The sequence below is a fragment of the Ammodytes marinus genome, assembly GCF_949987685.1.
Source record: "Ammodytes marinus genome assembly, chromosome: 18".
Taxonomy (NCBI): domain Eukaryota; kingdom Metazoa; phylum Chordata; class Actinopteri; order Uranoscopiformes; family Ammodytidae; genus Ammodytes; species Ammodytes marinus.
In genome coordinates, this window is record NC_137222.1 from 615,691 (window position 1) to 632,968 (window position 17,278).

Consider the following 17,278-nt stretch of genomic DNA (forward strand, 5'->3'; position numbering starts at 1 on the left):
CCATACTGCGTTATACTCCACTAAGGTACAGTAAGACTCATAAGAATACCCCATACTGTGTTATACTCCACTAAGGTACAGTAAGAGTACAGGATAGGATAGGATAGGTACAATATGAGTCATAAGAATACCCCATACTACCTTATACCCCACTAAGGTACAGTAAGAATATAGAATACCCTATACTAGGTTATACCCTCCTGAGGTACAGTAGGATAGGGACATGAGAATACCCTAATACTGCCTCACTAAGGTACAGTAACAATATAGAATACCCTAATACTACCTTATACCCCACCAAGGTACAGTAAGAGGATAGGGACATAATATGTTCAAATGATTTCACAAAAAAATTTAAAATAAACAAAAATAAACAAATAACTTAATAATTAATTTGTTTTCTTTATGAAAGAGAATTATTGGCACAACTTGTTATTGTTTGAAATTCTAAGTGGGAGTAAAGATAGAAAGAAGAGAGTTTTTCTCAGTCTGTGACTCAGTTGTTTTTTCCATGAAGTGGCTGATTTCTGATTTCTATCTATCTATCTATCTATCTATCTATCTATCTATCTATCTATCTATCTATCTATCTATCTATCTATCTATCTATCTATCTATCTATCTATCTATCTATCTATCTATCTATCTATCTATCTATCTATCTATCTATCTATCTATCTATCTATCTATCTATCTATCTATCTATCTGTCTGTCTGTCTGTCTGTCTGTCTGTCTGTCTGTCTGTCTGTCTGTCTGTCTGTCTGTCTGTCTGTCTGTCCGTCCGTCCGTCCGTCCGTCCGTCCGTCCGTCCGTCCGTCCGTCCATCCATCTCTATCTATCTATCTATCTATCTATCTATCTATCTATCTATCTATCTATCTATCTATCTATCTATCTATCTATCTATCTATCTATCTATCTATCTATCTATCTATCTATCTATCTATCTATCTATCTATCTATCTATCTATCTATCTATCTATCTATCTATCTATCTATCTATCTATCTATCTATCTATCTATCTATCTATCTATCTATCTATCTATCTATCTATCTATCTATCTTTCCATCAGGTTGAGGAGAAGCAGCGGGCCTCAGTTGCCTTCACCAAGCTTCTTATTGCCATGGAGACTCTTGGTTTCACTCTGAGCGAACAGAAAGCCATTTGGCACGTACTGGCTTCTATCTACCATCTGGGGGCTGCAGGCGCATGTAAAGGTAACACACACTCATTCAATAGCATTACACACACACACTTTTACGCATTTTCTGCATGTTTTTAAGAAGAAAATGTCTCATAAATCAGACAGTGAACAACATATGAACAAATCCTTCTGTAATAACCTTCAGAATAGTGCTGAGAATGATTATGGGAAGTTTAGTTTAGTAGATGGAAGTGCTTTAGAAGTTGAGATTTTTGGTTCAGAGTATTGAGAAAAAACTAATGTTGAGATAATGTCCCGTTAAAGATGGTTGTATAGGAGAAATATACAGACGCAAACAGACAAGGTTTAGTCAAATAAACACCTGAATGTACATGTTGGACCTTTTGATTTATACTAGTATGAAAGAAGACATGTTATGGAAGCAAAATAGACAAAAATCTCAAAATTGACCAGTCATATAATTTTTTTTTTTTTTTTTTTAAAGCACTGACTACTTCTTCTATGGTATTTCCACTCAAGTCAACTTTATTTCTAGCAGCCGAGGCGGACCAAAGTAATGTACAGTAAAATAAGTGAGCTACATTACATCCAAAACATCATAAAGACACGAAAAGGCTACATTTAAAATGAAATTAAAACACCAAAAAAATTGCAAAAGTTCTAGTAGACACTGCTGCTGGGATAGAACGCTCTCAACTAGAGATAAAAGCAGAGGAAAACAAGTGGGTTTTTAACAAGGACTCAAACTGATCAGTTTGTGGCTGCAGATCTTATTTTAAATGGCAATCTGTTCCTCTGATTGGCTGCAGTGGGCCGTAGACAGTTTGTGAGCTTCGACAGCGCTCAGGTGGCGAGCAGCGTGCTGGGCTGTGAGTCAGAGGAGTTCCAGACCGCCGTCTTCAAACACCATCTGAGACAGTTACTACAGAAAGCCACCGGGGGCAGCAGAGAGAGGAACCCTGAGGCAGAGGAGGGTAAGATATACTGTGTGTGTGTGGGTGTGTGTGTGTGTGTGTGTGTGTGTGTGTGTGTGTGTGTGTGTGTGTGTGTGTGTGTGTGTGTGTACTTGTACTGGCATCTTTGTAAAGACCAAATTAAAGCTTTTGTGTAGGTGTGTGTGTGGACATTTTCGGAAAGTGAGGACATTTTGTCCAGTTCTCACTTCGCGACAGGCCTTTTTTTTTATTTTTGAATGTCACCGAAATTCATCTATGTCAAAATGTTACGCACTGTAGCTTTAAAGGAATGTATTGGTTCATTCTTGTGCCTCTGTGTGTCTGTTTAGGTCCCAGGATGACATCCGCTCAGTGTGTTGATGGAATGGCCTCTGGACTCTATGAAGAACTCTTCACTGCTATAGTCTCACTTATCAACAGGTACACACACACACACACACACACACACACACACACACACACACACACACTCACTCACTCACTCACTCACTCACTCACTCACTCACTCACTCACTCACTCACTCACTCACTCACTCACTCACTCACTCACTCACTCACTCACTCACTCACTCACTCACTCACTCACTCACTCACTCACTCACTCACTCACTCACTCACTCACTCACTCCCCCAAACCCCCTCCCACACACACACACACACCTATAAACCTAATTATTCCTTCTTCTTCTCCTGTGGTATTGTGTGTAGGGCCCTTAGCAGCCAGCAGCTGTCTCTAGCCTCCGTCATGGTAGTGGACACACCGGGGATGAGGAACCCCAGACACTCGGCCGAGGAGCGAGCGGCCGGCTGGTCTGAGCTCTGTCACAACTATCTACAAGAGAGGCTCCTGGAACACTACCACACACACACATTCACACACACCATGGACAGATACACACAGGTAACGAACACACACACACACACACACACACACACACACATTCACACACATTATGGACAGATACACACAGGTAACGAACACACACACACACACACACACACACACATTCACACACACCATGGACAGATACACACAGGTACCTAACACACACACCCACACACTGGACAGACAGACAGACAGACAGACAGACAGACAGACAGACACACACACACACACACACACACACACACACACACACACACACACACACACACACACACACACACACACACACATTCCTGTGAAAATTGTAAAGACACGTCGTTACAAATGGCAAAATACTTTTTTAATTTATTTTTTCAAAAATCACAAAAATAACGAAGATCAATTTGACACGCTAAAAATCAAACTTTATTGTGTACCGTACTTGTGCTTTTCAACTAGTTCCACAATTAATTTTAATTTAATTTTAAATGTCATGGAGGGATAAAATGTAATGTACAAGTGTGTTGTGTGTTCCAGGAGGGTGTCCCCGTTGATCTAGAGAGTCCAGAGAACAGTCCAGCTGAGGTGGTGTCTGCCATCGACCAGCCTCCTCCACAGGTAAACACACAACACCAACTATACAGCTTTCCATTAACATCAGATCAGCTGATAGTTTACACATATTATATTATTATATAGTTGCGGGGGCGACTGTGGCTCAGTTGGTAGAGCGGGTCGGCCGATGATCAAAGGGTTGGAGGTTCGATCCCCGCCCTGCCACCTGAGTCATGGTTGTTGTGTCCTTGGGCAAGACACTTCACCCACCTTGCCTCGTGTGAATGTCGATAGTTAGCCTGCTGCTATCAGTGTATGAATGTGTGTGTGAATGGTAACGTGGGAAAGGAAAACAGGTCTCCCTTGAAAAAGAGTCTTCGGTCTCAATGGGATTTACCTGTAGAAATAAAGGTTAAAAAATAAAAATAAAAATAATAATAATATTCCGCCGCAGCCTTAAAACACATCTCTTCAGACTGCACTTCGACTAAGAAAAAAAAAAGTTTGTAAACGCTGCCATACTGAGAAATACAGAGAGAGTTTTGTGGATCTGATAATCCATACTGAGAAATACAGAGAGAGTTTTGTGGAGCTGATAATCCATACTGAGAAATACAGAGAGAGTTTTGTGGAGCTGATAATAGGCTTAATCAACTTTGAGTCAACTCGCTTTGGGAATGGCTTGAATGTAACTTGTTTATTATTGTTAATTTATGATTTTAATACATAACAATATATATCGTGTGTGTGTGTGTTACAGGTGCGTGCAGCAGACGTAGACCCCAGAGGTTTGTTGTGGGTGCTGGATGAGGAGATGGTGACTCCAGCCTCCACTGAGAACAGCGCTCTGGAGAGGGTCTGCCAGTACTTCAGCAACACCGGTAAGAAAATATCACTTACCAACATCTACTAAACATGCTTTGAATACTCTTTGGTTCACAACATTGAAAACAAAATCCCAATGTTGAGCATGAAGTAGTTAGGCCGGGACCACACATCCTGCTCCAGGCCTGTCTATCTACAGAAAAAAAAAGTAGATCACATTACCCCAGTTCTGAGGTCTTTACACTGGCTTCCAGTCACTCAAAGAATTGATTTCAAAATACTGATGTTGGTTTATAAAGCACTAAATGGTTTAGGGCCAAAATACATTACTGATATGCTGATACGTTATGAACCGTCCAGAGCCCTTAGGTCGTCTGGGACAGGTCTACTTACAGTCCCTAGAGTTAGGACTAAACGAGGAGAAGCAGCTTTTAGTTATTATGCACCAAAAATCTGGAACAAACTCCCAGAAAACTTGAGGTCTGCTGCAACTCTCAGTTCTTTTAAATCGAGTCTGAAGACTTTTTTGTTTCCATTTTAACCTGCAATTTTTATTTTATTTGCTTCTTTTATTCGCTTTTAAATGTCTTCTAATGTGTTTTATGTATGTTAATCTTGCCCCTGTAAAGCACTTTGAGTGGCCTTGTGTCTGAATTGTGCTATATGAATAAACTTGCCTTGCCTTGCCTTGCCTTGCCTTGCCTTGCCTTGCCTTGCCTTGCCTTGCCTTGCCTTGCCTTACAGTTTTCCTTTGGTAATTTCCATTAGTATGAAAATGTTTCATGTCATTTTTTGGTCAATTTAATCATTTTGAGTTTTGCAATATTTTAGCAGATAACCGTGGTTGTCCCGTGGAGAAAATAGGGGAGACTATAATAGAAATTGCTAACAAAATGTATTTTGGTTTGAGCTACTTTTTCAAATTGTTTTATTTTTTTTATGCGAATACTGTATTGCGCCAATCCAATGAACAAATACTTAACGGATATTTTAAACTACTTGGGCCAGCCCTAATGAGACCCTCCCATTGTCTTGATGGGCTGTCACCCAGTCCGCTATGACACACACACACACACACACACACACACACACACACACACACACACACACACACACACAGACAGACAGACAGACAGACAGACAGACAGACAGACAGACAGACACACACACAGACACACACACACAGACACACACACACAGACACACACACACACACACACAGACACACACACACACACACACACACACACACACACCCTCTCATACCCATGCCCCCCCCCCTCCTGCAGTACGTCAGTGTGAGGTGAACCATGTCTTGGGATGTGACCCGGTCCGCTGTAATACACACACACACACACTCACACACACACACACACACACACACACACACACACACACACACACACACACACACACACCCCCACATAGACAGACAGACAGACACACACCCTGTCATGCCCCTGTACCCCCCCCCCTGCAGTGCGTCAGTGTGAGGTGAACCATGTCTTGGGATGTGACCCGGTCCGCTATGATACACACACACGCACGCACGCACGCACGCACGCACGCACACACACACACACACACACACACACACACACAGACAGACAGACAGACAGACAGACAGACAGACACTCACACATACACACACACACACACACACACACACACACACACACACACACACACACACACACACACACACACACACACACACACACACACAGACAGACAGACAGACAGACAGACAGACAGACAGACAGACAGACAGACAGACAGACAGACAGACAGACAGACAGACAGACAGACAGACAGACAGACAGACAGACAGACAGACAGACAGACAGACAGACAGACAGACAGACAGACAGACAGACAGACACACCCTCTCATGCTATGCCCCCCCCTGCAGTGCGTCAGTGTGAGCAGCCCCTGCAGTGTGAGGTGAACCATGTGATGGGCTGTGACCCGGTAAGGTATGACCTCACCGGCTGGTTCAGTCTGATCCAGACCAACCTCTCTGCTCTCAACGCCATCGGACTGCTGCACAACTCCACCATGTAAGAGTCTGTGTGTGTGTGTGTGTCTGTGTGTGTGTGTGTGTGTGTGTGTGTGTGTGTGTGTGTGTGTGTGTGTGTGTGTGTGTGTGTGTGTGTGTGTGTGTCTGTGTGTGTGTGTGTGTATAATATAATATGAATATTGAAAATGTGAGTCTGTGTATAACCTGTATTTAACGATGTGAGTGTGAGTGTATAACATCTATTAACCACTTAAGTGTTAGTTTATATCATTTATTTAACCATGTGTGTCTGTGTTTATAACATTCATTTAAAGTAGCTACGAGGAACTTTTGAATCTTTCTACCTTCATGACACCTTTTTGACTTTTTATTTGTTGCTTAACATTTACCTTTAGTTTAAACGATGTTAGTTGTTTATTTTATGTTGTCTTTTGTTTGTGTGTTCCCTCTTTCAGTTGTGTGTTTGTATGCGTTCCTAAAAAAAAATTAATAAAAAAAAATCAGAAAAATAAAGAAAACTTCACTTAAATAACGCTTTTTAATCTGGAATCTTTCTCCCCCTCCTGTCTCACTCACTCACACACACACACACACACACACACACACACACACACACACACACACACACACACACACACACACACACACACATACACACATACATACACACATACACACACACATACACACTTATTATTATTTCGCCCCTGTCCAGTTGTGAGGTGAAGGCCCTGTTCTTGCCCCGTGTGTCCCTGCCTGCCATGTGTCGCGGGCTGGGTGGACTGGAGGGAGGCAGTCAGAGGTCTCTGCAGAGGAATGGAACCGTGAGGAAGACCTTCAGTGGAGGAATGGCCGCCCTACGCAGACACTCCCAGTGCATCACCGTCAAACTCCAGGCGGTGAGTGGGGGGAAAAAAATACTGCTTTTGAGAGCAGTCGTTTTATTATGATCCAGTGTAAATACACGGCTTAGGCTCTGTAAACTGGCATGTCACGAAACAAGTGCAACATTTTTTTTTCATTTATTTATTTATTACGGCTCACGGCCATAGCACATGGCATGGAGCACACAATTCAACTGAAATCATTACAAAACAAAACAATGGTGCACGGCAAGGAAAAACAAAACAAAAACATCATTTAAACAATGGCAAAACATTTCTCAAAAAGGCACCTGTTTTAACAATAACCCCTGGCCTACTTGCCCTCAAAAGCGAAATCAGTTTGGTCATGGATGGAAAATAAACATAATAATTTGGCAGGTACTTTTTTCTATAATACATTACGTCCACATTTTCACACTCAAAAAGTACATGGTATTCATCTCCAACACAATTAGAATCACAGAGGTTGCATATTCTTTGATTTCTTTCCAGCCCTTTGTATCTTCCTGTGACTTTAGGTATTCGGGTGTTAGTGGTTCTAAAATTGCATACAGCCTGTCTGGACTTTTGATTTTCATACAACAGATATTTTTCTAATTTAAACTCTTGTTTAAATTCTATGTATAAGTCGAAAAGCTTCCATGAGGAACTTTTAAATGTTTCTTGTTCCTCTGACTCAATAGTGACATGTTAAAGCAAACCGTAATATTCTGAGAAAAACCTTCAAATGTTCTCTATTTAATTAACTATGCTGCTACTATTTAAAGGTGCAGTGTGTATTATGACATCATCAAGAAAGTTCTACAAAGTTCTATGCAACGCTCCCTGGGTAACCCCAACCCTTTAGAATAATAACAGAAGCTACAGTGGCCTTCAAGGACAAGAACAATTCTAAATTCTAAACAATACACCTGATGACATTCCAACTATGACACTTTCAAGATGGCGGCACTAGGCCTTGGTCCAAAATATACAGAAATATGGACATATATGAAACCCTTTCTAAGGGAAAAATAAATAATTCAAAGCATTTTTTTCAGCTATTATGCACCAAATGAAATGTACTTATGGATATTATAATTACTTTCTACAAAATCTGCTAGGAAATAAAACCCAAAATTCTACACACTGCAGCTTTAAAAAACTTGACAAATAATTAATTTACTTTGTATGTCAGGTATTGTGCCCCTACTGGGAATAGAAATCACTCAGCAAATTGCACCACATGTACTTTACTAGTTGTTAATCAGACAGGCCCCTTCAATCACAACTTTTAAAAAAACACCTCAAGACCCATTTTTACTCGCTGGCTTTTGACCCAGTGTGAGACTTTTGATGTTATGTTATTGTACCTTATTTTTGTTATTTTAGATATTATTTTTACCTTAGCTTTATTCATTTTTTTATCTATTTTTATTGTACCTTATTTTAGGCCTGTACAGCACTTTGTCTCTGCTCTGGTTTGATGAAAGCGCTTTATAAATAAAGTTGGATTGGATTGGATTGGATTAATCTTTTATCCATATAATTTATTTATATTTTATTCTACGTTTGTACTTCTAAACTCCTCGTCACTGCAAATGAAGGAAACCAAAGTGTTGTTCAAGTATAAATAAAGGTTGATTGAGTGACTGATTGATCAGTAAAATTCACTTCCTGTCTCTCTGCTCCCACTAACCAATAGGACGCTCTGGTGAACCTGATTCGTCGAGCCCGGCCCGTGTTTCTTCAGTGTGTCAACGCAAAGAACGAGGGCGGAAACTTTGACGTCGCCGCGCTCAGAGTCCAACTGCATTCTACACAGATACTATCAGCCCTGCAGCTGCACCGCACAGGTAATACACACACACACACACACACACACACACACACACACACACACACACACACACACACACACACACACACACACACACTGAGATACACAGGGGAACATTTTGAATTTTTCTTTAAAGTTATAGTGCGTAAATTCTGTCGCCCCCCCCCCCATGAGGAATTCTGAGTAATTACAACAACACTGTCCGTGCATCGCCATCTACATGAGGTAAAGCCTTCAGTGATGGCACATGGATTTTATACCTTCTGCTGTACGTCCAGGTTTTTTTCTTAGCAGTAGAATCAACAACTGAAACATTTCTTGGGCTCTTCTTGGGGATTTTTCTGAGCTCCTGCACCAGTGTCAGGGGTGGGGAGGGGGGGGTGGGGGGGCGACACCAGTTTGTAAACGCTGCCATACTGAGAAATACAGAGAGAGTTTTGTGGAGCTGATAATAGGCTTAATCAACTTTGTTAATCGACTCATTTGGATATAGCGCTTGAATATAACCAACATTCATTCATATGAAAAAGTTACTCATTATAGCTTTAAGTACAATTTTAAGTACTTCATTCAAGTCTCTGATATTCGTGTTTTCATCCACACACTTGAATAAAACTTGAATCCTACTGCATACGTGTGTGTTTGCATTTAGAAGAAATACATTTGGGCTTAACTTGTGAATGTCTGTCTGTCTGTGTGTGTGTCTGTCTCTCTCCCTGTCTCTCTCCCTGTCTGTCTGTCTGTCTGTCTGTCTGTCTGTCTGTCCCTCTCCCTGTCTGTCTCTCTCCCTCCCTCCCTGTCTGTCTCCCTCCCTCCCTCCCTGTCTCTCTCCCTCCCTCCCTGTCTCTCTCTCTCTCCCTCCCCGTCTCTCTCCCTCCCTCCCTGTCTCTCTCTCTCTCTCCCTCCCTGTCTGTCTGTCTCTCTCCCTGTCTGTCTCTCTCCCTCCCTGTCTGTCTCTCTCTCTCCCTCCCTGTCTGTCTCTCTCCCTCCCTCCCTGTCTCTCTCTCTCCCTCCCTGTCTCTCTCTCTCTCTCCCTGTCTCTCTCCTTCCCTGTCTCTCTCCCTCCCTCCCTGTCTCCCTGTCTCTCTCTCCCTCCCTGTCTGTCTGTCAGGTTACCCGGAGCACATGACCCTGAGTGACTTCCGATGTCACTTCCAGGGTTTGTCTCCGCCCATCATGAAACGATACGCCTCAATGTTCGTCAACCACGACGAGAGAAAGGTACGGTTTCTCTCTCTCTCTCTCTCCCTGTCTGTCTGCCTGTCTCTCTCTCTCTCTGTCTCTCTCTCTCTCTCTCCCTGTCTCTCTCTCTGTCTCTCTCTCTCCCTGTCTCTCTCTCTCTCTGTCTCTCTCTCTCCCTCTCTCTCTCTCTCTCTCTCTCTCTCTCTCTCTGTCTCTCTCTCTCTGTCTCTCTCTCTCTCTCTGTCTCTCTCTCACATCACAATATTAGACAAACAACTTCCCTGCGTTCCAAGTCTGTGTGTGTGTGTGTGTGTGTGTGTGTGTGTGTGTGTGTGTGTGTGTGTGTGTGTGTGTGTGTGTGTGTGTGTGTGTGTGTGTCTGCGTTCCAAATCTGCTCCTCTTTCTTTTTTTACTATTCTACACACTACAGCTGAAATCAAAATCAGATCGAAAATCTGTGTATTTTTTCAGCATCATGTATTGGGACATCCTAAGTTTTTTCCAACCATACTAAATAGCAGGGAAGTATGGGAATTGGAGCTCAGCCCTTATATAGGTATTACGGTAATAAAGCCATTTTTCTTCTTCTCTTTGTGTATTTCAGGCGGTAGAGGAGTTGTTGGTGGATCTAGATATGGATAAAAAGAGCATCATGGTGGGAGCCAGCAGGGTAAGTGACATGTTAAAACTCCTATTTCTATGCCCCAGTAAAGCACTTTGAATAACCGTGTGTCTCAATGGTACTATATAAATAAACTTGCCTTGCCTTGTCAAATAACGCAAAGCACAAAGTGAATCCAGCTGATTTGTTTATTGGTCATGGGCATATGCGTAGATTTCGGGGGCAATGCAGGGGATATGCCCCCCATCAATATTTAGAAAAAGTTCATTTTGTTTCCCTCATACATATATTCTCAGGTCAATATAACCTAAACATGTTTATATCCTTCTGACGTGTATCTGTATTATATCCCAATGATTTCGGACACCCCTTTGATAGTGTCCGAAATCGTAACCTTGCTGAAATTTTAGCTCAATACACCTCACTTTCTTACCGTCAGTGTTAATGTGATTCTTCTTTCCTGCTGTGTCTGTCTGTCTGTCTGTATGTCTGTCTCTCTCTCCCTGTCTCTCTCTCTCCCTGTCTGTCTGTCTGTCTGTCTGTCTGTCTGTCTGTCTGTCTGTCTGTCTGTCTGTCTGTCTGTCTGTCTGTCTGTCTGTCTGTCTGTCTGTCTGTCTGCCGTCTCTCTGTCTCTGTCTCTCTCTCCCTGTCTGTCTCTCTCTCTCTCCCTGTCTGTCTGCCTGTCTGTCTGTATGTCTGTCTGTCTGTCTCTCTCTCTCTCCCTGTCTCTCTGTCTCTCTCTCTCTCTCCTTGTCTCTCTCTCTCTCTCTCTGTCTCCCTCTCTCTGTCTCTCTCTCTGTCTCTCTCTCTCTCTGTCTCCCTCTCTCTCTCTCTCTCTCTCTCTCTCAGGTCTTTATGAAGCGTGGTGTGCTGCGGTCCTTAGAGCAGCAGAGGGATCAACAGGTCACTGGCTGGTTGGTCAATCTACAGGCCTCAGGTCTGGGTCACCTGGCCAGACAGAAGTACAGAAAACTCAAGGTGAGTGTGTCTGTGTAATAGGGTTATAATTTAAAGCTATAGTGTGTAACTTCTGAGTAATTACAACAACACTAGTCGGTGCATCTACATGAGGTAAAGCCTTCATTGATGGCACATGGATCTTATACCTTCTGCTGTAAGTCCAGGTTTTTTCGTAGCAGTAGAATCAACAACTGAAACATTTCTTGGGCTCTTCTTGGGATTTTTCTGAGCTCCTGCACCAGTGTCAGTGTGGGGGTGGGGGGGCACCAGTTTGTAAACGCTGCCATACTGAGAAATACAGAGAGAGTTTTGTGGAGCTGATAATAGGCTTAATCAACTTTATGTCAACTTGTTTTGCGACGGCTTGAATGTAACTCACATTCATTTATATGAAAAAATTACAAACTGTAACTTTAATACTCTGTGTGTGTGTGTGTGTGTGTGTGTGTGTGTGTGTGTGTGTAGGTTCAGCAGATGGCCGTGCGCTGTCTCCAGAATAACCTGCGTGCTCTGCGGCTGGTTGCTAAGTGGAGCTGGTGGAAACTCTTCTGTAAAGTCCGGCCTCTTCTGGACGTCAATATGGACAATGAAAGACTCCACGCTAAAGAGGTAAAGACACACACACACACACATGCACACCCACACACACACACACACACACACACACACACACACACACACAGGCACGCACACACCCACACACACACACACACACACACACACACACACACACACACACACACACACACACACACACACACACACACTCACACACACGCACACACACACACACACACACACCACACACGCACATGCACCGCACAAACAAAAAACTAATTTAATAAAACCTTTCCTATTAAATGTTCACAAATTCAGAATAAAAAAATTCAATGCGTAATTGTGTCTTCAGTTTGTAGTTTAGTAGTAGTAGTAGTAAATGTTTTTATTTTCGGTCCATGACCACAAGACACAACACAAAGAAGATAAACAACTTTCCTTAAAAGCATCAATGGCCGAAAAAGGGTATAGGACGAAGCCGAGGCTTATTATGCCTTATCACCCTCTTTACATACTGCTATAAAATATACAATGTATCACAAAAATAAAATATAACATAACATAACACAATACAATACAACATAATACAATCAATACAATTTAACCCTTAGGGCCTGTTATAATATTAGGCACACTCGTACCGCTAAGGTCCGTAAAATGGACATTTCATTGAGGTAGCTATAAAAAATATTATACATTATTTTTTTTCTACTTTTTTTTTGCCAATTCTTTTCCCCTACATCTGCCCTAACTATTAATATAAAATAGTCATGAATTTTAAAAGATGTTAACCCTTTAAATGCCAGGTTTTGGTCATGATGCCATCGTATTTTAGATGAAAAAAACTGAAAAACTGAAATATTTTCAATATACTACATGCAAACTAATTTTTTTTGTGTTGAATTATTAGGCCTGTGATGTGTCGATGATGAGCAGCAAAACTGATTTTCAGGCATTATTATTTTTTGTGCAGTGTCAAATACTCACACTCGTACCGCTAAGGTCCGTAAAATGGACATGTCATTGAGGTAGCTATAAAAAATATTATACATTAATTTTTTTCTACTTTTTTTTTGCCAATTCTTTTCCCCTACATCTGCCCTAACTATTAATATAAAATATTCATGAATTTTAAAAGATGTTAACCCTTTAATTGCCAGGTTTTGGTCATGATGCCATCGTATTTTAGATGAAAAAAACTGAAAAACTGAAATATTTTCAATATACTACATGCAAACTAATTTTTTTTGTGTTGAATTATTAGGCCTGTGATGTGTCAATGATGAGCAGCAAAACTGATTTTCAGGCATTATTATTTTTTGTGCAGTGTCAAATACTCACACTCGTACCGCTAAGGTCCGTAAAATGGACATTTCCTTGAGGTAGCTATAAAAAATATTATACATTAATTTTTTTCTACTTTTTTTTTGCCAATTCTTTTCCCCTACATCTGCCCTAACTATTAATATAAAATATTCATGAATTTTAAAAGATGTTAACCCTTTAAATGCCAGGTTTTGGTCATGATGCCATCGTATTTTAGATGAAAAAAACTGAAAAACTGAAATATTTTCAATATACTACATGCAAACTAATTTTTTTTGTGTTGAATTATTAGGCCTGTGATGTGTCAATGATGAGCAGCAAAACTGATTTTCAGGCATTATTATTTTTTGTGCAGTGTCAAATACTCACACTCGTACCGCTAAGGTCCGTAAAATGGACATTTCATTGAGGTAGCTATAAAAAATGTTATACAATCTTTTTTTTAACTTTTTTTTGCCAATTCTTTTCCCCTACATCTGCCCAAACTATTAATATAAAATAGTCATGAATTTTAAAAGATGTTAACCCTTTAATTGCCAGGTTTTGGTCATGATGACATCGTATTTTGGAGGAAAAAACTGAAAATGTTTATTATTTTCAATATACTACATGCAAACTAATTTTTTTTGTATTGAATTATTAGGCCTGGGATATGTCAATGCTGAGCAGCAACACAGGCATTATTATTTTTTGTACAGTGTAATAAACTGACACTCATACCGCTAAGGTACGTAAAATGGACTTTTGAAAAAGGTAGCTATAAAAAATATTATACATCGATATTTTTCCAACTTTTTTAGGCTTGAATTTTAAACCAACATCAGTACTAATCATAAATTGAATTTTTGTGTTAGGAAAAGAACCTCACCTGCAGTCCATGCACATTTTCCACTCTTTTTGTTATTATCCAGAAGTGAACAGTGAACAGTGAACGGGCCAAGAACAGTGTAACAGGGACATCATTGGCTAAATAAAGTTGTGTGTATGAGAGAGACTGTGTGTGTGTGTGTGTGTGTGTGTGTGTGTGTGTGTGTGTGTGTGTGTGTGTGTGTGTGTGTGTGTGTGTGTGTGTGTGTGTGTGTGTGTGTGTGTGTGTGTGTGTGTGTGTGTGTGTGTGTGTGTGTGTCCATGACCTAGACATTATGAGCAAAAGGCTAGCGGTTTTCAAGTGGCACTGTTTTCATTCACTCTGTTCCATGTGTAGTTTTTCATGCAGAGGTTCAAAATCCCTCTAAAGATGACTTTGTATAAATGCACAGCACACACACCTACCTGAGGTCCATACACACAAGCATGTGCAGTGCACTGCTTCAAATAAGTTAAAACATGGGCCATCTTCAATCACATCAAAGGTGCAGCCGTCAGAGACACATAACAAGTCGTTGAGCTGTTTACACAGCTGCCATTGAAACCAGAGTTTATACAAAGCAAACTGTGGAACTAGTTATTTCTTACCTGGCAATATGGAGGGAGCCTTTACACAAGAAGTACATGAAGCTTTGGAAACAGTGATGGAGTCTGATTCTGATAGCGAGTAATAGGAATCTGACACAGACAATGGTTGCGTTCCGAATCGCATACTTTCTACTATATAGTATGTAGAAAAAAGATTTAGGATGTCCCGATTCTTATGGCCAGATTTAGGATGGTTAGAAGTACCCGGATGTCCTACTTCATGCGGCCAAGATTGTTAGTGTTGAAAACTGCATCCTATTTGGGCGATTCTGACCCACAATCCAGTGCGCACGTGAAGTGACGTAACATCGACGAAGCCTCCATATGAAAACAAACGGGGATGCGACGGATATAAAAGCAAGAGGCAAGATCAAGGCGCAATGTTATGATGAAATAAGAGAGTAAAGTACGTCCCAATAGTATGCCTACTGCATCCTAACTAGATTCTTTTTATCGTCGGATGTAGTATGTAGAATAGAAAAAAGAAAGAGTATGAGATTCGGAACGCAACCACTGTGTCTGAAACCTCCATTAACGCGTAACAGGTGGGTCCCTGTACCATTCCAGTGGCTGCAGGAGTATATCTCTGTGTATGGGTGTTGGTGGGGCCAACTGAATTCTCCACTACTGAAAGTCAGAGGAAACATCCCAGCTCTGGAGGAGGATTCAGAGTAAATGAAAACAGTGCCACTTGAAAACCACTAGCCTTTTGCTCATAATGTCATAGGTCATGGATACACACACACACACACACACACACACACACACACACACACACACACACACACACACATACACACGTGCACACACACCCACATACACACACACACTCCTCAGGGTTAAAGCTAAAGGGAGAGGAAGGGGGGATTGTGACAGTGCTATCTAGTGGAAATAGCCTGTTTTTTCTCCATATGCCAAATATGGTCATAATGACGTAACATGGTGGAGAGTAGTAAAAATGATCAATTCCAAGGTAGAAGCCCAGATTGACACCCAGATATAAAAAAATGCATCAATTATGCTTTAATGGCAGTGTGTTGAAAAAATGGTGTTTGAATGGGTGTTAATGGACGTTTTATGGACCTTAGCAGTCTGAATGTAACTCTTGTTTGTATACAGTGTATTTTAGCCTTACTGTAGGAGCTGAGCTGGAAATAACATTATCATATAAAAATACACTTCCTTACCAGTTTTCATGCCATATGCATGAACACAGCCAAAATTATCCAAAAAAAGAAAAATGAAATGTCCGTAAAATGGACCAACGGGCCCTAAGGGATAATACAATTCAACACAATATACTATACTATACTATACAATACAATGCAATATAATATACTATAATATAATACAATATAATATTTGTTTAATGTGAGTGGTGAGACAAAATACTCAAAGGACTTGTAGGAGGCTTTTCTTTGACCACGAGTTGGAACGTTATCACAGTTAAAGATTAGATTGTACATGAACGCACACAGACAAAACACACACACACACACACACACACACACACACACACACACACACACACACACACACACACACACTCTTGGAAATGATGGTAACGATCTTTTTAAACATGATCTAAGATATGTTTTTCTTCTTCTTGTCAGGATGAGATTTCAGCTCTGAGACGTCGTCTGGAGAAATCAGAGAAAGAGAGAAACGAACTGAGACAGACTGCAGACATCCTGGAGACCAAGGTTAGTACAACATACACACACACACACACACACTGTCTCTCTCTCCCTCCCTCTCTCTCTCTCTTTCTTTCTCTCTCTCTCTCTCCCTCTCTCTCCCTCTCTCTCTCTTTCTCTCTCTCTCTGTCTCTCTCACTCTGTCTCCGTCCGTCTCTCTCTGTCTCTCTCTCTCTCTCTATTTCTGTCTCTCTGTCTTTCTCTCTCTCTCTTTTCTGTCTCTCTCTGTCCCCTTCTCTCTCTCCCTCCCTCTCTCTCTGTCTCTCTCTGTCCCCTTCTCTCTCTCCCTCCCTCTCTCTCTCTCTCTCTCTTTCTCTGTCTCTCTCTCTCTCTCATCTGTATTATTGCTATTTCTCTATCTCATCTATCTTCCTATTTTTTATGTA

The 17,278-nt window shown here is 41.1% G+C and overlaps 1 protein-coding gene across 1 annotated transcript in view; it reads left to right on the forward strand.

The window, feature by feature from the left end:
• The window catches only part of myo18b (myosin XVIIIB), a gene marked incomplete at its 5' end in the record, with an annotated part of 46,184 nt that overhangs the window by 10,877 nt on the left and 18,029 nt on the right, over positions 1-17,278 (forward strand). The window contains 14 exons of the mRNA XM_080046550.1: positions 1,076-1,220; positions 1,978-2,142; positions 2,454-2,544; positions 2,833-3,025; positions 3,527-3,607; positions 4,305-4,425; positions 6,282-6,429; positions 7,105-7,288; positions 8,958-9,108; positions 10,204-10,313; positions 10,879-10,944; positions 11,746-11,874; positions 12,322-12,465; positions 16,809-16,898. Coding sequence (XP_079902676.1) covers positions 1,076-1,220; positions 1,978-2,142; positions 2,454-2,544; positions 2,833-3,025; positions 3,527-3,607; positions 4,305-4,425; positions 6,282-6,429; positions 7,105-7,288; positions 8,958-9,108; positions 10,204-10,313; positions 10,879-10,944; positions 11,746-11,874; positions 12,322-12,465; positions 16,809-16,898 — 1,818 coding nt within the window. The remainder of the gene's footprint in view (positions 1-1,075; positions 1,221-1,977; positions 2,143-2,453; positions 2,545-2,832; positions 3,026-3,526; positions 3,608-4,304; positions 4,426-6,281; positions 6,430-7,104; positions 7,289-8,957; positions 9,109-10,203; positions 10,314-10,878; positions 10,945-11,745; positions 11,875-12,321; positions 12,466-16,808; positions 16,899-17,278) is intronic.